Below are 27,096 nucleotides of genomic sequence, written 5' to 3'. Positions count from 1 at the left end.
CAGCCCCAACTTTCAGACCTGTGACTGAGGCCCTCTAAGACCACCTAGTCCCAGTTGAGTCACCACGACAGCCACCCAAGTGATCCCAGGCAAGCCAGGAGAAAAACCACCTAGCTGAGCCCTGCTCAAACTGATAACAATGGAATTACGAACAAATAAAGTGGCTGATCTTTTAAATTACTACATGTTGGTTGTATTCTTATGCAGCGATAAATAACTGATACAGTAGGTCTGAAGTAGATTAATCTCAGTGTAAATAAAAAGTATGCACAAGACATTTGGAATAATCCATGTTTCTTGATGACTCTTCAATGAAGGGGCTCAAGATAGGGCATAGAATGTAAGAATTCAGAAATAATGAGCACAAAGGTCAGAGTAGAAATTCAGGAACAGAGCTGCATGAACAGTCTTCAAGAAAGCAATTCTGCTTAAGCAGTTGAAAATATTATTAACTCATCTATTTTGAAAGATACAGAGATTTATTAATTGCTAACATAATGATAATAATTATAGTTCAAAGAAACAGTTTAATAAGTATATTTATAAAGCTTTAAAGGTATTACTAAGCTAGCCACTTTTTACTTTATACGGAAAAATCAATCTTTAGAATAAAGAAGCACATAAACTCAAAATCAATAACAACTTATATTGCACTAATGGTAAAATTCATTTCAGATATTAGCTATACAATTGTATAAAACTATATTCACTTAGCAATTAGGTTGCTGAGACCGGGGCTTCCAATGGAATGCCTCTCATAATTTATCAGTTAAATTTACAGATGGAGGTTATCAGTAGTATTTATAACTCGATAAAAGCTGTTCATGTTGACCATGTTTATTGTACAATTCAAGAAGAAAAAGTTCCTCGGATGTTTATCACTAAGCTTTATGTTTAAGAACAGTAGTAGCCTGGAGGGAATGTGCCAGTCAAATCCCCTACTTAACTACCATATTTTAAAAATAAAATAAGTGATAAAGAGAATCCAGAATGAGATAAAAGGAAAATACAGAGTCGTAACTAAAAGAAATGCCAGTAAATACAAGGCAGTCTAAAATGCAGAGGGAATGGGTAATGTGAATAAGGTAAAAAGAACCCAAATATTAATATATTTTCACAGGCTATGAGAATCACCTGCAGGATAAACCATATGACAGACGGAGAGTGTCCTGGAAACGGATGGACAAGACTTTTATAAAATAACCAAACTGGATGACTTTAAAAAATCTTGTATCCATTAAGCAGTCAATGCTAACGAAACAATAGCATTGTCGAAATAAGTTCTTAAAACCAAAGAGTAACGTACCTTTGGATATATAATTTCCATGAGGTTTGTTTAAAAGAAAAAAAAAAAATCCCAAATCAAAAGTACCCCAATCTTTGTTTAAAAGAACGCTGCCTGCCAAGGGATTTTGGTTGTGAATTTTCTCTCAGGCTGAGAAGACAAAGATTCAGAAGAATTGTTTGGATTTGGAAGACCTATGTAATTTCTAATGTGCATTATTAAGTAGTAAGACCTTAATGTTGGACGGAAACTGCAGTGAAATTAGAGAATGGAGTCTTCTGGTAGAGCCTGTGCTTTGGTTTGTAAGAAAACTTGTATATAGAGAACTTTACCAAGTTTCCTGAATTACAAGAGAATAAAATGCACATAACGTTAACCAATCCACAATGCTACCCCTACCTACCTTTCCCCTCTCTGTCCCGTGGGTAGCTTCCCACGCGCACGCTAGCACCACGTCCACGGCAAGCGGAGCGCTGGCTCCACACGAGCAAACAGCGCCTACGCAGGAGGACAACGCCACGGCAGCACCCCCAGTCCTGGCCAGGGCCCCCGACTCCTGCGCGGAGAGCACAGGCCGGCGCCCGGAGGCGTGGGAACCAGAGCCGGGCGCTCCTCCTCCCTGGCTGGGCGGAGCCGGACCCGCCGGGAAAGTGGCGAGTGCCACCGCGCCGCGTGGCGCGCAGTCCCCGGCGGGTGCTGCTGCGGGGTGCCCGGAGTCGGGGCGCACCCTACAGCTCCTGGGACCTGCAAGGGGGCGGTAGGGACCCGCGACGGAGCGAGCCGCCCCACCCCCCCGACCCGCCCAGACGCCGAGCCCCGCCTGGACCTTCTCGCAAGTGGTCTAACCAGCCGGACTAGCCGAACTTGCTGCGGCTCCCGCGGTGGCAGCAGGTGGCCCCGGACTTCCCGCTATCGCCGCTGCAGGTGAGGGCTGCGCGCCCCGTTGCGCTCCGGAGCCCTCTCGGCCGCCCCCGCCAGGCGGGATGGAGGCGGACGGGGACCAGGAGGAGCTGGCCCGGCTGCGCGCGGTCTTCGCCGCGTGCGACGCGAACCGCTCGGGACGCCTGGAGCGCGAGGAGTTCGGCGCGCTGTGCGCGGAGCTGCGCGTGCGGCCGGCCGACGCCGAGGCCGTGTTCCAGCGGCTGGACGCCGACCGCGACGGCGCCATCACCTTCCAGGAGTTCGCGCGCGGCTTCCGCGGGGCCCTCCGCGGGGGGCGGCGCCGGGGCTGGGGGCCGCGCGAGCCTGCGCCCGCCGCTGCCGAGGCGGGGTTCGAGACCCGGGATAGCGAGGAGGAAGAGGGTGACGAGGACACCGCGGCGGCGCTGACCGCCTCGTGGCGCCCGGAGAGCCCAGGCCAGGCTTGGCTGGACTTCCAGGCGCGACTCGGGGACGAAGCCAAGTTCATCCCCAGGTGCGTGCTTGGGTTGGGGGCGGTAGGTGAAAATGGCGATTCCTGCTTTCTTCCCTCACTCTTAACTTGCAGGGTGTGCGCGCAGTGGACCCTAGTCCTGTACATGAGCTGCTTTTCTCCGTTCACCTACCCGCTTTGACTTTTCCAAGACGAGACCCCCTAGAGTTAAGGAAAGGGAATGCGTTCAGAGAGTCAGGGTTGGGGAGAAAGTTTTACTTGGAGAATTCTGACCCCTGCAAAGGGCACCTTGTTAATTGCACGGGCCACCCTGAAATGCAGCCTGATTACATCACCTCTACCCAAGGCCTCCAGGTTGCACCCTAGCGCTGGGGCCCAGGCTGTTTGCCCATTTGGCATGCTCTCTAATAGTTTTCGGATATGTTGTTTTCCTAAGACTGTGTAGAAAAGGCATTGGGCATTTATATTGCTGGACGCATACACTCATTGATGCGTACTCTGTGCTAGGCATTTTACAGAGTTCATTATCAATTTTCAGAACATGCCTAGGAGGTGGGCTTTGCTTATTTCTGATTGATTGAGAAACTTAGATCTAGAAATTAGACCGAGAGATGTTAAGGGACTTGCCCCGTTAAAGAGCAGGGATTTGATCCTAGGTCTTGTGAACTTAAAAACTCTCACTTTTTATACGACGAAATAAAACGATAAAATCATACATTTTATGCTGCTGCTATGACTCTGACAGAAATAAAATATCAAGTTACAGACTTAATTCTTGGGGGTAAGAGGATGCCTACAGGTGGGATTCAGGCACGCAGGAAGAGATGTTGAGGTTTTCTACTGAGTTTTGATTTGCAGCTGTGCGTGCCTTCCTGTCCTGGTATGTCTCGAGCTATTTTTCCCTCTCGCAAAACAAACATTTTAGTGCTGTAAATGTTTTTCTGCTTTCTGTTTGGATTTTAGCTGAAATTTTATTGAACCCTGGCTGTTATTATTGAGAACATCTAAAAGGCATTTTGGTTGGCAGCTCACGTATCTGAGAAAAGTAAATAGCTCCGGAAGGGGTCAGTGTGCTATTTCATTGCTTGGGAGCTTAGACCTGTAGGGCTTGGAGTCCTCATTTCCTCTTCCTCCCTCCAGTTTGGAAAGTAAGAAGAACACCGGGCATGGAGAGTGACTCACTGTAGTGGAAGAGGGATTGTGTAGAGAAAGTGGGTGTGGTAAGGATCTTTTCTGATATTTACAAATGAATTAAAATGCTGTGTCTCCACCAGGGAAGTAGCAAAATTTAAACATTGCTATAAACTACTCTTTGAGTCATCTTTCATCTGTAACTTCGTTTGGGTCCAGCTCGTTAAAAAAAGTAAGAAGTTTAGGAATGAGGCAGGATGAGTCCCCATCATATTCGATATTATATATGTATACGTATGGATCTGCTTTTCACAGTTGTCTAGTCTTAGTAGTAAATATTTCACACTTAACCTTTAAATGATTAAAGTGACCCTTTTAGGATCAGTGTACAAACTGGGACTTAGTATTATTGGTGGCATTAGTATTATCATGATGCCTTTCCAAACTCTTCAGAGGTTGTTACATTTAATGAGCCACCAGTGTCACCTGGTAGACTTGCGTCCTAAGCCCCACCTCCTTCTGATGTGAGATTAACAAGTACAATGTTTGCCTTCCTATACTTGTTCAAGTGGAAAAGAACTAAACTGGGTTGCTTCAGCTGATTGTTACCATGGCAGCTGTTAGCTGTTTTGGTAAATTGAATTGCTTCTACTCCACTTCCTTATACAGCTGTTCATCTTTCCTTCCTTCCACCCAAATGTGATAAAAAAATCTTTTGTTATTGATAATGCCATTGCCATTATTTCAATCAAATTTATTCCATAGACATTACTGAGTGCCTGCTATGTGCCAGATACCATCATAGGTACTGTCCTAGGTCCCTGGGGACAGAGAGAAGGATGAGATGTAGTTTGTGCTCTCAAGATGCTCATAGTGTGGGTGAAACATTTCTCAAAAGTTTCATCAAGGAACATTTAAAGGTGAGAGGGTTATTTGCAGGAAACTCCGTATGTTGTAGACGTAGCCAAATAGACTGTTGCAAGCAGGAGTTGTCTTTAAAGTCTTATGTTTTTATCTTTAAAAGAAAAAAGAAAGTTCATTTTAGTACATAATATATTGTTGCTTGTTTTAATTTAAAATATGTTTTCTTCCAAGGGGAAAATTGTCTCTCTAGGAAGGTGTGCTGTTCAATTTTGTGGCTTTGTTTCCCACCTGACACTCCATTTTATCCCTGGGGGCAGCCCCCCTTCCTGTCCCGAGGGTATTCACATCCAGTTTGAGAAGAACGGATATTAAATATAAGAATATTTGGCTCCTGTAAAGGCAAAGCATGGTAGTATTGATTGACAGGGTTTCCATTTCAAAGACCTTTCAAGCAAAATGTTAAGCAATTTGAGTTAAATTCCCCAGTCATCAGTAATTGTGATATTAGAAAATAACATTGCGTTATGAAAGAATGAAAATGGCCTTTGGGATGTGTGCCACTGCATGCTTCAGTTTGTTTTCTCTTAGAGAATCGAGGGACCCTTTCTTTTAAAGATTGGGAAAGAGAGTCTCCCAAGGAGTTGTGTGACTGTTAACCTGAGCACAGCAGGTGTGAATGGTCTGCAAGGTCAGGATGGGCCTTTACCACTTCCTGGTAAGCTTGAATAAGGTCAGCCATGAGGTGCAGCAGGCAAGGTGGTAGGGTTATGAAAGAGAATTCAGGAAGGAAGGTGGTACCAGGCCAAGAAAAGTCCTGGAAGTAGGCAGAGAATGTGGATAGGAGGGCGGGGCAGACATAGTATAGCCTACCCAATTTCTGGTGCCCGGGGAAATTGGTGAAACGGACTTTTGTACCAGTAGATCTCAGTAAATGTTCACTGAATGAATCAAAGAAATCTGTATTCTTCAATTCCGTGGTTCATGTATCTGTATTCAGAGAGAGAGTGAGAACGCGTAGTTAGTTCATGCTGTGTGTGTTTTCTTCATTTCTTTTGCAGCTTCACTCATTGTTTTTTGTTTTTTTGAGTTCCTGATGTGAGCTGGTCGTGGTGTTCAAAAGATAGCCAAGGAAATGGGTTTTGTGTGTGTGTGTGTGTGTGTGTGTGTGTGTGTATGTGTGTGTCGAACATTTGATTGAGGAGGGATGCAGGATGGATGTGGGGGCCCATCTCTATCCTCTAGTGAGAGCTGAAGCTTTCCAGAGTTTTCTCAACTCCATTTGAGATTTTGAGCATTATCTGTGAATTGATTCACTTTGATAAATGAACGTAGAATCCCACGTTCTCCCAGACAGGAACACGAGGGTACAGCTGACGCTGGAACCATAATGGAAAGGCTCAGTAATCGATCACCAATCCCACGCAACTGGGAAACGTTTAAAAAGAAGTAGCTGCCAGTGGGCAGAGGCAATGTTTCAGTACTGATCAAGGTTTCTTTTATATTTCCCCATCTTGGGTTACAGTTTAGCTTTTCTCAATATAATTGTCTTCTTTTGTAATAGTGTAGTTGCTTCATTGGCTCGCTTAATTTATATGGTATGGTGCATGGCAAGGTGGGAAAAGGGGAGGAGAGACAGAGGCAAAGAAAGAGATAAACACATGGACAGTGAGCCAGGAGCAAGAGAGCGGGCCATAGACAGGGTAAGAGAGTGAGTAAAAGACAGAGATTGACAGAGAGATGGAAAGGAAGGAGAGGCTGATTGACTTCATCTTCCTCAGTTTCCCCTCTTTTCCACTCAGTTAGCTTATGGTCCTGAGCTTCCTTGAGATTAGAAAGGCAAATCAGCTCTCTTTGATGTCAGCTCTTGAGTATCTTCAACATGTGAGCATCTTGGTGCTTCTGGATGTGTTTGTAGTGTTTGAAGATAAATGTATTTTTTTCGCACACATGGCCAGTATTATCTGGTTTTCATCCAAGGAGGTAAGATTTGTTCTAGCCTTGCAACACGAAGGTGGGCCGTACCCCAGTCCTGGATGAGGTTCGAGGGTGGTGTTGACTATATGGGATATTTACCATTGGTACTGGCTTCGGGACCTATCAGTGTGCTAGCCATAAGTTTCCTTTTTTCGTTTGTTTGTTTGTTTTTGAGACAGAGTCTTACTCCATTGTCCCAGCTAGAGTGCAGTGGCATCGTTGTAGCTCACAGCAACTTCAAACTCCTGGGCTCAAGTGATCCTCCTGCGTCAGCTTCTCAAGTAGTCGGGACTACAGGCATGCACCATGACAACTGGCTAATTTTTCCACTTTTAGTAGAGATGGGGGTCTCGCTCTTGCTCAGGCTGGTCTTGAACTCCTGACCTCAAGCAATGCTCCCGCGTGACCTCCCAGAGTGCTAGGATTACAGATGTGAGCCACTGCTCCTGGCTTTAGCCAGAGGTTTTTCTGGAGGTTCCCTTGCCTTTTCTAGATTCTGAACCAGGGTCCTAATATCTAAGTCTATGTCTATGTATCTGCATCTTTTTATTTTTTTCTTACTGTTGCTGTTCTGTAGCTTTTTTCCCCCTCTTTAATATGTCCTCTGTCACAGTTATGTGTATCATTACCCTGCTGAGTGGGAGAAACCTGTTATGAAAACCACAGCTTTACCTTTAACCTCCTAGCCTTCCTCCTGGTCCTTGTATGTATCTGTGTATGGCTTAGGTTTTATGGACTCTATTTGCTGGTGGTGGTTGCGTCTGGTTCTGATATTTGAACTTAATCTCAGGGTAGTAGTTTCTTTTTGGCCTTTTGATCCTAGAAAGATATTCTGGTCTGTTCCTTAGAGGACTTTCGGTTTTGGCCTTCTGGGTAGTGGCCAGCTCTGACCCTCAGATCTCACTGATTGCTCAGAGCTTTGCTTTCAGAATCTGAAGAAAGATGATTTATTCTGTCCTTATGGTTTGGGCAAGCAAACTTAAAATTGAGCGTCGCTGGGAAGACTATTCTCCTAGAACTACAGACTCTTCTCTATCTTTTCTTTGGACCTGAACTTTTGATTACTCCTCTTCCAAATTACTGTTCAAATTCATGGTTATACTACCCCTGTCACTTTAAGCATTTACAAATCTTTATCTATTTCTCGATCTCTGCACAGATTACATAGTTTTTTTTTTTCATTTCTAGAATGGAGTTAGCTGCATCAGGCTGATCTGCCTTGAATGGGGGTTCAGAAGGTAATGGCTGAAAGGAGAACCTTTAGATGTTGGGAAAGGTTAGTATGATTAGGAAAGGTTAGGTGATTCCAAATGTGTTTCCTTTTATTCTCCCGAGAGGGCATATGCAATATACCTTCTTGCTATATGCATAAATTGTTACAATTTAGGTAGTACTCGACTGCAGCCTGTAGTTTGAAAGAAGAAATGGGAAGAGATTATTTATCTTGGGTCTTCAGGGCTGCTTTACCTGACTATAATAGTCTTGTATGAGGTTGTAAAATGGAAAGTAAACACTGTCTCCCAAAGGGAGGTTGTTGTGAAATTTTTTTATGATACATGTGATTTCCTTGGAATTATTTTCTTACATAAAGAAGTTCATTGCTTCAACTTGTAAATATTTGGGGTCTTCCAAATGATAATTGCTTTTGTCAGAGTAATTATAAAAACAGAAGAGTGAATTTTAACCCTTAAAGCTATATGTCCCATGAAAACCAGGTATCTATCTGCATTAGGGCAAATACGTGTCTTCAATCCTTTGTCTAATTCTCCCAGTATCGACATTGTCCTTGACATCTCACTAAGCACTAGTGAGGCTGCGTAGACCTGCCCCTGACCTTCAGGGAGCTCAGTGTCTCACCTTCTAAAATACCCAGGAGTTTCTGACACCCGAGGGACCTGGGATGCAGAATGATGAGTGGGAAAACCCCCCTGGCATGCAGGCACCACTCTCCCTGGACTGTGAACATTGCGTGTCAAGAGAGCTTCTCAAATTGGGGGCTGCAGACTCTTTGGGGTCTTTACGTGTATGTTTGGGAGTTTTAGAAGACTAGACATTCGTGTTTACATTTTGGTGATGGTATAAAACAAATTAATGTGAGCATATTCCTAATCACCTGGATGACTCCTGCATTACAGATTTGGCTACACAATTTCACAACCCACCTTTGTGTTTGTGTGGCATCCCGCAGCACACGTGCGTTGTCGTGGGCTGGCAAGGAAGGCAGTAAGGCGAGCTGGGCATGCAAACGGTGTGTTCATGTAAACTGAAGGCAACTGACCACACAGAGTGCTGGATTTTCTGCCATCTCAGTAGGAAAGTGATGGAAGAACGGGGCTTTGATCGTAGTAGTATGCTCAAGGGAGCCACGCGTGAGCTGCCGCAATGACATTGGCTGTGGAGATTTACTTTCAGTAAAACTGCATGCCCTGTCAGATTAACTGACTATTGCTAATTCTCATTCCAGTGATTTTGTAAATTTGTGTTGGTTTTATAAATGTATTGACGCTATGAGTATAGGTAGTTTATATCTGATTTGTTTTTGTTCATAGTTAAGTAATGTGATATTTAAGTAATGTGATAATGCTTAAGTCAACTCTTAAATTCATGGGATATACTTTCTTTAATAAGGTCTACGTGTTAATCAACTATGAAAAAATATTATCCTAAAGGACTTGAAATCCCCGAGAGCCACATAGGATTGAAAACATTAGTGTCTCATTTTTCATTGTGTACCGACTCCTCCATCATTTCAGTCGAGGGCATAATGCTGTGGAAGAAGTTCATCAGGGGACATCTTTGTTGTTTTCCCACAGAAGAAACTCTTCTTACCTTTTTCTTATGTTTTTCATTCATGCATTTATTCATTCATTTGTTCCCTCACTTAACAAACATCTTTTCGTATCCACTGTGTGCCCAGGGCTGTGCCAGGCACTGAGTGCTTAGAGATAGTATTCTGCCAAAAATTGAAATGCCCTGGCCAGTTTCTCTGTATCCAGAAGGATGACACCAGTGAGTACATAAAGTGGGAAGAATCACGAGGTGGTGGGGCTGGGTCTGGCTCTCACTGGTGGTCTGAAATCAAGCAGACCAGCTACATTCAGGGAGTTTCCTCCTCTTCATCACAGAGAAGTGACACCTTCATGCCTTCCCTAGCGAGGCCAAACCATGCCAGCACTCTCTCTTTCCTTAGTGTGGAACAGCTCTGTGGAGAGACTTCAGGCCCCTGTCAAATGATCTCCAAGCTCCCTTCTACTGTTACCACCCCATGGGCTGTGACTAGTGTAACTTGGTATAATGGAGAAGGGCTCACAAATTCAGAGGACTCCAAGGCCAGGCAGGTAACACTGACCCAGTGACATGGAGTCTGTGGCCTGTAAGAGCCTCTGCTTCACCTGCTGGGGGGAACAGCTGCTGCCATGCAGGGTATAGGTCCATTGTTAGTGATACTGGATTTTAAGTGGAAATTTCCAATTTTGCATACACGGTGAAGGTCAAAGCTTGTACGTGGGAAAGACATCATTTACAGTGTGCAACCTCTGTTTCCTACCTGTGAATGTGCCTTGGTGAGTTGAAGTGTCAGGTTTGATCTTATTTTGAAGATCCATGTTGATCCGAGCATGTGGTTCCATGGCACCCTAACTTAGAACTTTAATGGTGCTACTTCTTTCCCTTCCAAGTTGGTGGAATAGTATTTTGACTCCAGTTTACTTTCTGGTTTGCTCTTGGATGTTATTGCACTTTGCAGTTACCTTGTGCAGGCTCAATAAATGTTGCTGTATAGTATTTTCTACCTTCAGGTTATGCTGCCCTTGATGGGTATGTCTTGGGGGAGGAGGGCTGAACTCTGAATGCATTGAGATGCCCTGAATACCACTTACCCTAATAGTTGTCTTTCTCTTCATTTGAAACTGAGCATACTTGGCTATCACAGTTTTTAAGACACATAAAAAGTCAGTTGGAATGATTTGCGATTAAAAATAGGGGAATTTAGTTAAGAGGGGTCATATTTTGTGATATTGCAGCATGATTTTCTTTCATTGTTGGAATATTTTGTTCTTCAGGCAAAAATTATTTCACATGGATAAGAAATTTGAATGGCTACAGAAGCTGTGTGTGTTGTTTGTATGTATCTATGTATTTATTTATTTTTTCGAGCAGTCCCAAATACTTGGCAAAATCCCAAAGGTTCTGCCAAGCTTTGCCTCTTAAATGTGCTCACATCTGTCTGGCCTTGTCTTTCCTTTTTAGGTGACCAAGTAGAAACACTGAGATAATGACATGTTCTGAAGCTTCCTCCCACCACACCCCCCCCCCCACACACACACATCCACCCACCCAACAGCAGCTACTCTCTTCAATTTTAATTTTTAAAATTTAGTTTTGGGACATTTTATGGGAGTGTTCAGCCTTGACACCCCTTTGTGATCACTTACAACTACACAATTATGGAGCAGGCTCAAGTGGCCATTTTGTTAAGAATGTTTTTTTTTAAATGTCTAGATGGAAAGCAAAAAAGTACAAAAGGAGTTATTCATTCCAAAATCTGCTTTCCTTGCTAACTCACTCAGGGTCATTACCATGAAGTCTGGTTTTATCCTGGGCTGTAGGATAGTGATATCCCCAGGATTTGTGGAGATGGTGGTTCAGCTTGGCTTTCTGAGTTACTGTGTGTTTTTTCTGTTCTTGCTGTCAGGTGACATGTTACTACTGTCAGTACTTCCTTCTTGGATACCTTTGTCTGTTGAAGGTTTGGAAAACAAATTGTCAAATATATTAGAATTGTGTTTTAAAACCCTTATTTGAATATAGGTTATTCCTATACCAAGCAGGGGTGTCTCCGAGGCTTTTTCCCCCGACTTTCAACCTTCTTTTGGATTCTTCTTGGTGGCAGGTACCTGAGTTTCAGATAGCCGGAGTGCTGCTGCCGTCCTTTTGAAATTATTATGGTTATTTTTTGTAGTTTTACCTCTTTTCCATTTTTACTCTAATTTTAACTCCTTTTTCAATTTCGTTTATGTTGAAAGTTCCTCAAGTAGCCACTGCAGTTCTAAGTTGTCTTTGTAGAAATTAGGCCATTTGGAAAGATAAGCATAAACCACAAAGTTCTATTATTTTGAATACAGGTGAGAAGTAGGTGTCTAGCCAAGAAGGGGCATGGCTCACACTGAGATGGATCCATGGGAGTCTGTCTTGTGTCTTGGGCCCCCAGCCTACCAGTTGACCACTGAAATTATTTTTAATCCTCTCTTTTTTCAGTCTTGGGGGCATTCTTAAAAAACTATACATGAGGTACACAAATACTACTACTTTGTGGATTCTTCCTGTTCACTCAAGAGAATTATTGTAACAACTTTATTACATCTCTTTCTTTAGTACTTGCATTTAAAGAAACAATTGAGCATTTATTGCCATTTTGTTTGGTAGCTTTTGCACCAGTTTTGCTACCCAAAGGGGATGCTATCTAAGCAGCTAAGAGAGGAGTGCAGCTCAGACCACAGGGAACTGGAAACCAAGGGAATATTCAAGGTTTGGGATGAAAAATATAAACTGAGATAAATGTAAATACACAGCTCACTGAAATTGCTTTTTCCTTATCTGATGAAGCAGTGAGTTAAGATGATGACTCAATTAAGGGAAGACTAGTTTTCCTTTCTTAACTCTTCTGGGGGGCTGAGGTCAGATTCCTTTGGCAGATAGTGTTTGCAAATCTGCAGGCTGTTTGCTCTTTTAGTGAGCTGTGGTTCTGGGAGCTTAAAAGTGGACTGGTTTCAGGACTACTGATTGTGTGTATAATGTGAAAAAGTCAGATTTTTATAAGATTTTTGGTCACCTTCTTTTTAAACCACATTCTAGAAAATCACCTTTCGGTTGTGCAGAAAATCAAATGAAAAAGTAATTAAACTTTCCGGCAGGATGCTGAGAAAGCAGCGGCGTGGACAGATGATGGGCAGTGGGGTCTATCTAGGAAGCTTCCGCCTTGGGAAAATACACCCCAGGCACCATCGAGTGAGACCAGGGGCCTCTCTAAGGGTCTTAACTGTTGAGTTGTCAAATTACAGATGTCAACAACATTTTATTTCAAAGGGGAAATGTGTTCACGAAAATGTGTAAGAACAACTAATTTTGCTTTAGTTTGATATTTTTGGTCCATTTTTATATTTTTGTGTAAACAGAGGAGAATACTGTGATGGATTTATCTTTGTGTTTGATGATTAGGTAGCAAGGTAGGTAAGTAAAAATCAGTGATTCTTAAAATTAAAGTAGATTTAAAAAAATCTTTCTGTGACATGTTTTTTTGGATAGTAACCAAACACACATACAGATAATTTTAAGATAATTCGAAGATGTCATAGAAAGTAATTTCTGAAATACATGATCTTTCATAGCAAATTCACGTGACCTCTGACAGAGGCTTTTAAAAAGATCAGAGTAGGTTGTGTACAATTTCCCACAAATTTACTTGCCAGTGTCATCTGTACTCAAACATAAGGTTTATTTAACTGTTGAAGAAAATGCAACTATAGCTTAGACACCAAATAGTTATCCTTCCACCATACCAATAATAATTTAGCATTAAATGCCAGCCATTTAATAATTAGTGGTAGGTGTTCAATATGTAATAAATGCTAATTCAGGAAATATATTTGCTGTTGAGTGAACAAGTAGAATGCATTTACATCCCCAAATGTAGCGATTTTAGGAAGAGAAAGTGTCCTCTTTACTGGTACTCATGACTCTGAAGTATGTTAAGAAATCATTTTGAGATTTTAGAATGACAAGTGAATTCTTTTGTAGAAGCTCGTGGTGGGTTATCTATGTATGAAATATTTTTTTTTTTTTTTTTGAGACAGAGTCTCACTCTCTTGCCTGGGGCGAGTGCCGTGGCATTAGCCTAGCTCACAGCAACCTCAAACTCCTGGGCTCAAGCAATCCTACTGTCTCAGCCTCCCGAGTAGCTGGGACCACAGGCACGCGCCACCATGCCCGGCTAATTTTTTCTATATATTTTTAGTTATCCAGATCATTTCTTTCTATTTTTAGTAGAGACAGGGTCTCACTCTTGCTCAGACTGGTCTCGAACTCCTGAGCTAAAACAATCCGCCCGCCTCGGCCTCCCAGAGTGCTAGGATTACAGGCGTGAGCCACCGCGCCTGGCCTGTATGAAATATTTTAAGTCTGGGTTTGTATACATAAAATCATGTAATTTGTGGTTTTGGGACTCACATATATTACAAAGAAATATAAATATTATTTTGTTAAAAGTGCATCGATGTTTATTATTGAAATATAGTCAGGATTCAAAACATTGGTTTAGCCATTCACCTGGAGTTCAGATTTCAGCAGCTTAAACCCACAAAACCATAAATGAGGTGGAAGGAAATGAAGGGGCCTCTGCATGTCAGAAATATTAGTTCCACATCCCAGCAGGACAGACAGTTTCTTGTGGAAAATCTCGCACTCTTCTCCGCCCTCTTAGTGTCGGCGATGTGGTAAATATCGGGTGCATCCCCTGTGGGAAACACCGCGAAAGGAGAGAAAGGAAAAGCCAGTGGAGAAGGCAGCATGTGCTCCTGCGTGTAAGATCAGGTGCAATCTCGTTGCTTTCTAGAATCTCCTCCTTTCTCCTTGTGCTCAGAAGAGGGGACCCTTGTTACTGACAGCTTGGCAATCAGGTTCCCAGTTCATCCCCTCCCTGACCCTGTGCCAGCGAGGCTCCCGCTTACTCCTTCCCACCGTCATGCTCTTTATCCTCTCTGAGTCAGAGTCCTGAGCCTGCCTGGGGCCCAGAGGAAATCTCCACCCTCTCCACCCCAGTTCACACTGAGTCTCCCTTCCCCAGGCCCCCTGCCTCATTCATTCATTAATGCAGACTCCGCTGCAGTTCGGGTCTGTGGGTGCTGGGCGTTGTGAGGGTTGAGAGACTGACAGGGTAACAAAGTTCTGTGTACAGAAAACTCAGTACACAGAACTCAGGTAAAGTGTGGCTGGGATCTGAGGGGAGGGATTTCTGGTGGCTTGAGCAGTCAGGGCAGACTTCATGGAGGAGGCAGCTTTCAGGAGAGCCTTGACTAATGAGCAAGGTGTGACTTCTAGATAAGAAATACAAAAGGTTTAGATTCTGATGAGAGACTGCTATTAAATTATAGTATGACTAGCAAGGGATAAATCTGTTTCTCAACCTTTTTCAGTCTCAAAAATTGAAAAATAAAATAGTTAAGGGATAGGATGATGTGAAGTCAACCAAAATAACATGTCTCATCTGAACACTGGCTGCTTTGTTGAAAAGTTATGAATTGCCTGTAAAGCACTGTGCAAAATAATTGAGGTCATTGAGTCCGTAAGGATGGGAGAGGGTGAAGAAAGTGAGATAGGAAATGTCAGTGGACATAGAATTGATTCCCCAAACCAGGACTTGTTTGAGAATAAAACGAGGAGAAAGAACTACTATACTTATTTATATAATTTTATTGAAATACTATTTTATCTGACAAACTGCTTTTATTATAAGTGGTCCAAAATAATTCTATTCAAAAATTTTTAAAAATAAGTTCTAAAATATATAAAAAGTTTACGTACATTAAAGCAAAGAAAATCTTCATATCAATTATATGAACATTAGAAACTGCATAAGCAGAACAGTTAGTACTGGAACGTATTTAAGTATTTTAATCAGTTAATTACCTATATCTATCTCTAATGCCGTAATCACTGGTACTTTTCTGAAGAATATATCTTCTCTCAGTGTGGTCTTACTATGTTTTATTTTTTTTTCCATAATCTTGCTTATAATTTCTTTAGGTTATATTTTATGATTATTAAATTTGAAATTGTTGCCAATAGTTGACTCTTCTAATAGATGATAATATTTTTAATTAAGAAAACACTCCCAGGTGCTGAAGTATCAGCATAGAGCAAATTCTGATAAGTGGGGGATATTCTCAGTTCTTTTTCTTTTTTGATATTGACATATATAAATATTAACATGTAAATATTTTAGTCTATGAATGTCACAGGTTCTGTGTCTTTACCTCCTTTCAAAGTACTTTCTTTGACAAATACTTTGAGAAATTTCTTAACTTTTATGAGAAGAGACTTTATAAAGTATGTTGTCTTCATTTATGATTCTTTTGAATATTTTCCCATACTTAGATGCTTCAAAATTGTAGGACTTTTCATTCCTTTCTATTCTGTTACAGAATATAATCAATTAAAGATAAGAAGCCCATCAAAAGATTTTCCTGTAAATTGAGATATTCTAAATAATAATTACAGAATTTCAGAATTAAATCTCTACATTTGTGCTCTTGTCATTTAATCAGTTCAGTTCCTCAGTGTCTTTCTGTTTTCAGGTTTAGTTTTCAACTAATTTCAATCTGCTAAAAGCTTCAAAAACTGAAGGTAGCTTTTATAGCTCCCATTGTTGAGTAATATGATTAATGTTTTCCAGCTGATTTTGAACAAAATGTGATGAAAACTTAAGAGGACCAGTTTACAAAGAGCATAAGACATTTAGGACTTCTTCAAAGGTTCAAACATTTCCAGAACTTGAAGGATACTGATAGGCTACAAAGAGATTAAGTGACTATCACAAAACCGTTTAGTTTAGATAATGTAATTATGTGTGTAAATATATTTGAAATGTTGACAGCTACAGCTTTTATGTCAGGTAAAATAAAAGTCAAAGGCAGAGTATCAAAGTTTGTTTGAATTAAATTATATGTACCACCAATTCCAGATGCATTTCTACTTCACAGATTTCTTAATTTAGTAAAAGTAGAATTTTTACCATAATACTTTACTCTTTTATTTTTCACGGAATTTATAATAGCATTTATAAAAAGGTTGGGTGTTTTCTCTTTGACCAGGTGGACTTCCAAAAGCTTTACTTTGATTCCATTCAGTGGTTGGAAAAAACCAAACCTTTATTGGAATTAACACAATTGATTTTATTTAAAGCATCATATTGCACTCACCGATGTAAAACTAGCCTCATTCATCTTTGAGAAGTTCTTTTTCTGCTAACGGAGATGACCTAAACAGCTATTGCTTTACTGTTTGCATTTGTACAATAAAATTTGGAATCAAAAGTATGCAAAATTAATTTAGAACAACAGTTTCTTGATCTAAGGTAAAGTTATGCTTCACAGGCAATGTATAAATGAACTTCTGCAGAAACACGAGTAAAATTGTAGACTCTGAGCACAGCTTTCTTAAAAGATGTATAATATTAATAGATTCTGTTACTTTTTCAGGGGATTTGTGTCTTCTGGTTTTTCAGGTGGTTAATGATATCACTATGGTTTACCATTGTGGAGGATAGATGTGACAAGCTTTTTTTTTTTTTTTTTTTTAAATACACTTTACTTTTTTTTAGAATGGTTCTAAATTTAAAGAAAAATTAAGACGATAGTACCGAGTTCCCATATAACCCGTACCCAGTTAGTATTAACATCTTGCTTTGGTGCAGTACATTTGTTAGAATTAATGACCTGATATAAGTCCTTATTTTATTCAGATTTCCTCAACGTTTCCCGAATGTCTCCCCCTTGTTTTGTTCCAGCATCCCATTCAGGATACCATATTATATTTAGTGTCATGTCTCCTCAGGCCTCTCTTGGCTAGGACAGTTAAACATTTGAGCAGTTACATGTTTATCAGTTTCCTCAAGGAAAGGAAATTGGATACTTAACTTTTTATTAAACATGTACCTTTTTTTGTTTTTCGAGGCCGTTGCCATCAAAAGGGTTTATTGCAAAATATAGAAGCGTTGCCACCCAATAAAATAACTAGATATACATTTAAAACATACACAAAAATGGTTAGGTCATTGTAGCAGGAGCATTCCAATTACCCTCTATCGTGTGTGGCAGGTCTGTCCAACTTTTGTTTTCTGCCCCTGTTTAACGTGCACTGTGCTTTTGATTTCCCAGTTTCCCACTGATTTGGCTGCAAGCTGCCTGGCAGCATTGCACATCTCGCAGGTAGCAGCACAGCTGGCCAGCTGTGCAGGTGGCCAACAGCAGCAGCTCTCTCCAGCACCATCAGAGCTCTGGAGTGATCTATCTTCACCTTTCCTTGTCCAGCCTTAGTTTGTTTTATCAGTGAGTATTCTGTTTCCTGGTCCTGAAAGAAATGTCTTAGTTACATCGTGCCTGCAAGGTTCAGGAAAGGAGAGGCGGGTTTAGTGCCACTGATTGCTTTTGATCTAGCCACGTATTGCTGAGAATTCTTTTCACTGCACGGATGTCTCTCATACAACAAGGTGAAAGTGGAGAGTCACCAAATCCATCATGGCTTATTTTAATTAAACTGTCAATAACTTTAAATGCACAGTTAGCACATAGTTTAATAACAGTTAATAGCAGTGCAGCTTTTTGATTAAAACAAAAGGGAAATTCTGGATAAATGCTAAAGTGGACAGGATTTAGGACAATAAGCATAAACTGAGATTGCCCCTATGCAAACCTGGAAAGGTGACAGATGTTTATAAGGAAATCTTACATAGAAACTGATAGCAATTCTTATTTTCTTCCCAATTCTTGTCTTTCTTGCCAAAATAGAAAGAAATTTTCAGTGAAAAATAGCTATAATATACCTATTATACTAATATTACTAGATTATGCCTACATTTAACTTGACTCAAGTTAAGTTGATATAAGAGAAGTACTGGAAGAGTAAATGTGCATTGCAAGATAAGTACTCGTAAATAAAGAGGTGCATAATCTTACAAACATATATACACACACGCGTATAGCATGTTAGTAATGTGGTAGTGACAGAGTGAACTTATGTATATGAACAAATTTGATCTGGATCTTAGGGGCAGGGTGTGAAGAATAGCCCTTCCTGGGCATGAAAGGGCGAGGTCCGCGTTGCTCTGCTCGGGGACTTATGTTAGTGGACTGTAACAGGGGTCAGCAAAGCAAGACCCATCTGGCATTCTGCCTATTTGTGCAAATAAAGTTTTATTGGAGCACAGCCAAGCTCATTCATTTATATATTATCTAGGACTGCTTTCACTCTACAGTGATAGAGCTGAGTAGTTGCAACAGAGATCATATGGCCTGCAGAATCTAAACTGTTTTCTACCTGGTGCTTTACAGAAAAGATTTATTCACCCATGAGCTAAAACCTTTGCAGACCTAATTCTCCTTTTTCTGTTTCCAGAGAACTGGCACCCATGAGACATTTCCGTCTGTGGGGCTTTCACACCACAAGACTTTCTTCCTTTTAGTGCTTTCCTAAAACACCACACAGACGGGAGACAACCCCTACCTGTCTGTAACTCCATTGAGTAGTGGAGTCAAGAATAATAGCAGATCTTAGCAGATCATGGCTGCACTTATTAATTGCCCACAGTGCACCACGTACCTGTGCCCAGTGCGTTTCAGTGGGTGTGCGTCCTCACAACGACCCTGTGTGGTAGGTTTCATCATTATACCCACTTTATGGCTGAAGAAACTGAAGCTCGAGAGGTTAAGTATTTTTCCCTTGGTCATGAAGCTTAGATGTGGTACGGGAAGCATTTAAATCTGGCCAGACCATTCCATTTATCCTGTGCACTGTTCATTCATGACTTTGGAAGTCCTCAGTCGTTTCGAGGCTCTACCTTCTCTAAACCTTTAGCGCAATGCCTCTAGCTGTTTCTATCTTTCTGCCCCCATTGGTGAACTTCCCAGGAACCAGATGTCAGTGATTTTGAATAGGAAGCAATTTGCAGTCAGAATCATTTCTAGACATTGAATGGATCTAGTTAACCCTCTCATCTGCCAGGAAATTTCCATTTTAAAACCTTTTAGGGAACGGTACCCAAATAAGTACCCATATAAGTAAAACATTCGTCAGGGTAACATGAATCCAGAAAGAATTTTATCTTCAGAAATGTATCTGGGCAAGGGGCCCTGGATGAGACATTGGTGGTTTAATACCTGGACCAGATCCTCCTCTGATCAGTAGAGGCCAGGGAAACCCAGATTCCTGGACCAGGTTGTCTTTGCAAGTCACCTGGTTGCTGGGACCAAGCTGAGGAGACCATTGTCTATTTTCTCTAGAATGGAAAGCCAGATAACCATTCTGTAGCTGAAGTAATGAAGGGAGAGAGCTATTTTGAGAGCACAGATTGGAACCACTTCCAATCGTAGGCAGCTCTGTTAGTGGGCAGAGGCCATCCTGTCCAGAAAGCAAGACTTGAACTTCAGAAAGAGAACTAGTGTTGCCCTGTTCTAGAAGCACAGCTGAATTTGGCCCTTGGAATTTTTTTTCTGGTTAATTGGGCTTTATTCTGGAAGTATGCATACTATGTAATAAAAGTACATTTTCAAAGGAGTAATTTTTACTTGTATGAGATAAAAAGGAAAAGTCTTTGTACTCAGTGACTAAATAACAGTGTGGTTCATTCGGGGCATCTAAAAAGGTCAACTGGCATTACATTAGTAAGAATATACTCCTTATTCTTACCCCAAAAGAGGAATAATTATACTATCAGATTTTAACTGTTCATAATTTTACCACTTTTGTAGTAAAGAAGAAGCTAGTGACAACTCCTGAAGCTTCATATTTCCCGATTAAATGTTAATGGCCTTAGTTTTGTCTTCATCTCTGCAAATTTATTTCAGAACCCTTTAATTCTCTGCTTCAGCCAAAACTGTGAAGATGCCAAACTTGATTATGACATCTCTTCCTTTAAGTCTCTCTGTGGCTTCCCATCCTCTCGGAACACCCCGTCCCCACCCCGTGTCTTTCACATGCTTTCAGGCCCTGTGCATTCAGCTGGCTCCTGCCGATGTCTCCAGCCCCATCTGAAGAACGGGAAGCTCCTACACTGTCCACACCCCCCTCTGCCTAAGGCTTTGCACAACCTGTGGTTATTGATGCCTGGAACAGGACACTCCATCCCAGTCCCCTTTCTGCTTTCTGCCTACTCGACATCTGTACATGCTTCAGGAATTCCCCCACCGACTGGTCAGGCTCACCTGTTCTATGCTGTCAGAGCATCTTGTACTTAATCTTTACAGAACTTTCCAATCGTGTGTGAGCTTCCTTCTAATTATGCGGGAAGGAACTCCATCTGCTTCTTAGCATTTTATTTCTAGGATCTCCTATGGTGCCCCTTGGATGGCATGCATGTTTTCATCTCTTATGCTTAGTTATTAGGATCTTAGTATCAATTTTCTTGGGGCATTCCTTAGTATAGAATGATGAAGACATTGGCATTTAATGCTGTTTACTTTTGTTCGCACAAACTGCTTTGGGTTTTAGATCTAAATAACATGTAGTTTGAATAAATGGTTTAGCTCCCAGTTTAATGTTTAAAGCAGCAGGACTTGAGCCAATTTTCCTAGTAACCCTTCAGGGTTGCTGTGTTCTGTAGTGTGGAGTGGGGCTGTCTGCACTTGACTGTTTCCCAGGGATGTCCTGAGATCAGAGGTGTCCAGGCATTCTAAATACCAGCCTGATGGCATTACCAATACAAAAACATAAATATACATATGATATTCACAGTAAAATGTTACATCTTATGAAAATGTGTACCTTTTGAAATTTTTATATATCTTAAGTATACCTGTCTTTTCTTTGAGTACATGTAATTTTCTTTTCAGCATCAATGGAAATATTTGCCATTTAAGATGCTTAATTCCCAGGGATCATTTTAAAATTTTAAGTTGTGAATTTTGCATCAGTAATTAGCCATTAATACTGGCACTTATACAATTCATCATATAATTTATTGAACAAGAAGATAAATAGACTTAGGTTTTAAGCATCTGCAACTGGTTGATAATTCAAGCTTTATTTTTCTCTAATTGCATGTCATTTTTGATACTTTGAGACATAAATTAGATTATTTTCAGTGTTGGTGGCTCTCTCAGCACAGAAGTAGAGACTGTTTTTGTCTTGACTGACTAATGCTTATGATTTGACCCTTAATCTTTAACCAGTATTAATATTTGTCAGGTACACCCATAAACAGGTCCACATGGTCTTTGCGAGACCAAGTGATTTGCCTTAGATGAGGCCCTGAGTCCTAATGAATTCAAAGTGCTTTCAAGCCTTGTCACTACTGGGCACCCTTCTGAGCACTCACATGTGCCAAACTGGGTCAGGCCTGGAAGAAAACAGAGTTGTGTATGTGGCCATTGTGTAGATTCTGCTTGCTTAACCGTGACGTCAGGAACAAGGGTGCCAGGAGAGGCCAGTGACTACTGCACCCTTGGAGGGGAAACAAAAGATTACCTTGGCACCAAGTAATGGCACCAAGTCTGTTGAGTTGTAGAATCCACAGGTGTGTTTGGCTGCCTGTGTAGGGCACAGCATTTCCGTCTTAAACAGAGGGACCAAGTGTTATCTCCTGCTATTTGAAGTCGTTTTTTTGTTTGTTTGTTTTTGTTTTGTTTTTGCTTTTTTCCATCAGGTGTGAGGATGACCAAGTGCATTACGTTACAGTCTCTTAGCATAACCCACATGGTTCTCTGGTTTCACAAATACAGACCAAATGAAGCACACAGACAGACGGGGGCAGGAGGAGGAAGGTGGGAGTGTGCCCCACTGCATGTAATAACACTTTCCCCAAATAGCTTTAAGTAAACTAAATTTCGTAAAGTTATCTCATTTTAACCTTAGTCATGCTTTCATTCTTTCCAGGAATCCTTTTGTAATATGGACAGTCCTTATAGCAATAATACATACCCTCCTCCAAAGTAATCTTTAAAAAAATCTACATTACATTTTCTTAAATGAAAGTATGTACTCGGGACCCCTTAAAACCAGTTCAACACTTTTGGCAAGAAGGGCTAGTTTCTCCCTAAAGTGCCAGATTCTGCTGAGTTGGAATCTTGGCTCTGCTACCGGGATGACACTTACCTCTCTCTACCTCAGTCTCCTCCTTGGTAAATAGGATACTCGCAATAACTTTATAGGGTCAAAGAGAATTGCATGAATAATCATGTAAATGCTTAAATCATCACCTAGACTGCTTAGATAAGGTGCTCAGTAAATGCCTGCTTCATTATATGATTGCTCTACAATAGTCTTTTGTTCCCTTCTAAAGAAAGTGGATGTGGTGATGAAGACCAACCCTGATCATAAAAGTTTTATTACTTAGTTAACGTATGAAGCTATCAAGTAAGGAGGTAAGAAAGTATTTTAATTTGGAAGAAGATGATAAAATACCAAAGTAGGAAACTATAATGCCAACCTTCTAAACTTTAGCTGACTGTAAAGAAGAACTTCCAGGTCTCAGTGGCTTCATGCGGTGCAAACTTATTTCTCTCTTATGTGTCGGACAGGCCCAGGAGGTCAGGTGGCTCTCCTGAGCAGGTTTCCTCCACGTGATGATGCAGGGATCCAAGCACGTTCCACCATGTGCCTTTGCATATTGGTGTTCTTCGCTTCAGCTATGAGGATGAGGGTGAAAGAGAGAAAGGGAGAAGGTGTAAGTGTGGGAGGGAGGGGGAGAGAGAGACACACACAGAGAGAGAGTGTGTTAGCAAAACTGAGAAAGAAAGGGAAAAAAAGGAAAGAATAAGAGCTAAAGATCTTGCAAAGGATTTTAGGGGCCAAGCACAGAAGTTGCGGACAAATAGCATTTCTGCACCCTTCCCTGCCCCAGAACTAGTCACGTGGCTCCAACCTACCAGCTAGCAGGGGTTTTGGGAAATCCAGTCTCCCTGTGTGCCATGTAATAAAAAGGATAGTTGAGTATTGATGAAGTTCTGGTACAGCACTCAGCCAGGTAACATTTTGTTAGTGGTAGATGTTCTCTGTAATTAATCTATTTGTGTAGTTGACTGTAAACTAATCCTGAAATTCTGTGTAATGAATGCCAGAACCAGTGAATGACCCAAGAGAATTTATGAATCATCATGTTTGTTTCTTGTTTTAGGAATTTGCAGAAAGTGAGGGAATCTTACTGAGACATGCACTTCCGAACATTTTATTTTTGTACAGTTAGCCAGTAAATAAGGACCCTAGGTGACAGTATCTTAATGACCATCCCTGACAGTCAGGTGCCTGTTAAAGAGCAGGTTAGTATGTTTTACATCCAGTAAATGACAAAGGCAAAGAAGTTAATGATACAAAGAGTAGAAGTTGTTTGTTTGTTTTTTCCTACTTCTACTTCTCTCTAATAAATAATGGCTCAGTGTTGCAATGGGTATTTGTACTCAGCTCTGATAGGAGGGATGATGGCAGTTTTCTGTCTTACATCATCGAGCACAGTGACTTACTCCTGCAGACTTATTAGTGTTTCACTTGAGCAATTCTTTTGAATCATAATTGGCCTCTGCACAGATCAAGTATTGTATGTATCAGCGCAAACCTGGGAGAGTTTACAGCCACATGGACATACCTTGGGGCCATGCTTAACTAAGCTTCAGAGATATGTGTATCTTATGTTTTGCAGTGTTTCATGGGTCTATGGATTGATTTTGAATCCCGTGTCTTCTACCAGAGTTTAGATATTTAACACATTTGCGAAGCGTTTGATGGCATGGTTGATCACGTGGTCTCCAGCAGAAGACTGAGTTTGAATCCTGGCTCTGCCACTTAACCACTGTGTGGCCTTGGGCACTATGCAATATTTGTTTGCTAGGGCTGCCCAGGTATTCGTGGTAACAAATACCACAGGCTGGGTGGCTTAAACAACAAACGTTTATTTCCTCGCAATTCTGGAGGCCTGAAATTTGAGATCAAGGTGTGGACAGGGTTGGTTTCTTCTGAGCCTGTGACGGTGGAAGGGACGCTTAACATGACTTGCTTCATTTTGCTGCTTCTGACCCCTAAAGGTAACATCCTTTAGGTTAAAAGCTTCTGCGTAGCTCTGCATGTAGGCTAGAAGAAAGTTGACAACCATGCCTTTTCCAAAATTAACTCCTGGGGAGATAAGAAAGGTATACACACAAGTGACAATGCTACGTTAAAGATATTTAGGAACATCCTGACCTTCGTCATCCAGAGTTAACTGGCCAAGAGCAAAGAAGTTTTACAACCTCCTCAGATCCTCACTGATGCCCAGATGTCTGTGACCCTCGGTTACCTCTTGCAACCCAACCACCCCTTCCCCCTTCCTTAAGATATAATAAAAAGGAGCCTAAAGCTCATTTGAACTTAAGATAATTTTTTGGGACGTTGGTCTGCCATCTTCTCCCATTTGCTGGCTCTCTGAATACAAGTTGCTTTCCTTGACCGAACACCTTGCCTCTCGACTTACTGGCTATCCTGCAGCGAGTGGTCCGGTCTGGAACTCAGTTACGAGGCCTCTGTCTTCGGCTTGTGGATGGCTGTCTCTACCTGTGTCTTCACATACTCTTCCCTCCATATGTGTCTGCGTCCAAATCCCCTCTTTTTATAATGTCACCAGCAAGATTGGACCCACCCTAATGACCTCATTTTAACTTAATTACCTCTTCAAAGACCCTATCTCCAAATACAGCCACATTCTGAAATACTGGGGGGTTAGGATTCCAACATATGAATAGGGAGTCAGCCCATAGCAGGCCCTTAGTCCTGCCTAATCTGCAAAATGGGTTAATAAAAGTACTTCAAAGATATGATGCATACAAGTTACTTAGCACAATACCTGGAATATAGTGAGTACTTACTAAATACAACTATTTCTATTACACTCATAAATCTTATTATATCTGTGTCATCTGTTCCAGTTGGGAAATGGCTCTATGCGTGGCCTTTTAATTACTAAGGGCTGGAATTATCTCATGTCCTCACAGCATCATAACAGGCTGCCTTCAACAGAGTAACAGGGCAGGAGCCCAGGGGATGTTGATCATGCGGATGGGTACGAGTTTTGCACTCCAGGGTTTGAGTGGTCTTCTGTGGCTGTCACTTTGGTGTCAGTAGGCACCATAGATGGCTGTGAAATGCTCTCAGACGTCCTAACTCCTGTAGTGGCCTGCCCAACAGCTTTACCTGAGCTGGACAAGCACCTGAAGAAGAAGAATCTCTCCAGGCCAGGGGCGGGAGACAGAAGGCTTTTTGCATTTTGGGGGGAGTACCCGTAAAATCACAAAAGCAGATCACCAAACATAAGAATTATCCAAGCACTGGATGTGATTTTTAAACAAGGCAGTGTGTGAAAGTGATCAGCTTTCCTGTGATAATTAGCTGTCCTCTATCATTTCTAGACTTGATGAAAACTGATAAAATTCTGTGATGTTGGTATTATGGTAAGTTTTCATCTCAGGCCCAGAGAATTCCACCGTCTCTAAATTCCTGGCATTTCTTATTTCACTGGTGTAAATGTTCTTTCCTTTCAAAAATAGCAATGCTGCTGTTACGACTCAGTCACGGTTTATGTTAAATGCTAGCAAGCGTGGCTTTCCACTAGGATCAGAAGAAGGAAGGTTGGATTGCGTGGACTGGGATGTAAGCTAAGGAGGCTGGTATGCAGTCCTTCAAACCAAGAGAAGCTTTGGTACGGTGGGAAAGGGTGTGGTTATTAAGTCCACCCAAGTGATAGCATCCATCAATAGCAGTTGAGTTAAACAGATTCATTAACATAAAGGGTGTGTTATCCATAGATCATGCTGGATTCCACTTAGCGCATCAGCCCCTAAGCTGTGAGTCAAGGACACCACTAGCCTCATCAACTAGCTCCTTTCCTCTGTCAGATCAGCTTACTGTATCTGGTTACTTTTTCTTTTGAAATGCCTCTGAAAATTTTTATCATTTTTTAGTAAAAGGTATTAAATGACAGATATGAGGCTGTCACATATAAATACTGTGATACAAGAAGAAATACATATTTTGTCTTTGTTCTAGGTTCCTGGCACAGCTCCTAAAACCAGTAGAATCTCCAGAGTGATAAGAATGTCCTTTCATGAGATGACTGGTGGCCAGAGGCCCCTAGATAGCTTCAAAATGGGGGCTGCTTGCCGGAACGACCAAGACATGATAAGAGGATTGAAACATTCAGCCCCTCCCTGACCTCCGGGGAGGAGAGAAGGGCTGAAGGTTGAGTTAGCCATCAGTGGCCAATGATTTAATATATCGTGTCTACACAATGGAACCTCCATAAAACCCCTGAACAACGGAGTTTGGAGAGTTTCTGGGTTGGTGAACACACGGAGGTGCTGGCATGGGTGGTGTGCCCAGAGACGGCATAGAAGCCCTGTGTACCCACCTGCCCCCATACCTCTTCCATTTGGCCGTTCCAGGGTTGTATCCTTTATAATAAACTGGTAAACCTAAGTGAAGTGTTTTCCTGAGTTCTGAGAGCTATTTTAATAAATCATGGAACCTGCGGAGGGGGTCGTGGGAACCCCTGATTTATAGCCAGTTGGTCAGAAGTGCAGGTGGCAGTTTGGAACTTGTGATGGGTGTCTGAAGTGGGGGCAGTCTTGTGGGACTGGACACTTAACCTGTGGGGTCAGTGCTAACTCAGGGTGGTTAGTGTCAGAATTGAACTGAATTGTTGGATGCACAGTTGGTGTCCAGGAAGTTGGAGAATTGGTTG

At 41.6% G+C, this 27,096-nt stretch overlaps 1 protein-coding gene across 1 annotated transcript in view; it reads left to right on the top strand.

Moving 5' to 3' along the window:
* The first annotated feature begins 1,981 nt into the window (after positions 1-1,981).
* Positions 1,982-27,096, top strand: part of RASEF (RAS and EF-hand domain containing) — a 65,501-nt gene continuing 40,386 nt past the window's right edge. Inside the window, exon 1 of the mRNA XM_012640027.1 lies at positions 1,982-2,699. Coding sequence (XP_012495481.1) covers positions 2,269-2,699 — 431 coding nt within the window. The 5' untranslated portion in view covers positions 1,982-2,268. The remainder of the gene's footprint in view (positions 2,700-27,096) is intronic.

The sequence above is a fragment of the Propithecus coquereli genome, unplaced genomic scaffold, assembly GCF_000956105.1.
Source record: "Propithecus coquereli isolate 6110/MARCELLA unplaced genomic scaffold, Pcoq_1.0 Scaffold147, whole genome shotgun sequence".
Classification (NCBI taxonomy): Eukaryota; Metazoa; Chordata; class Mammalia; order Primates; family Indriidae; genus Propithecus; species Propithecus coquereli.
Note: the sequence above shows the minus strand (reverse complement) of the source record. Positions and strands in the feature narration are given on the sequence as shown.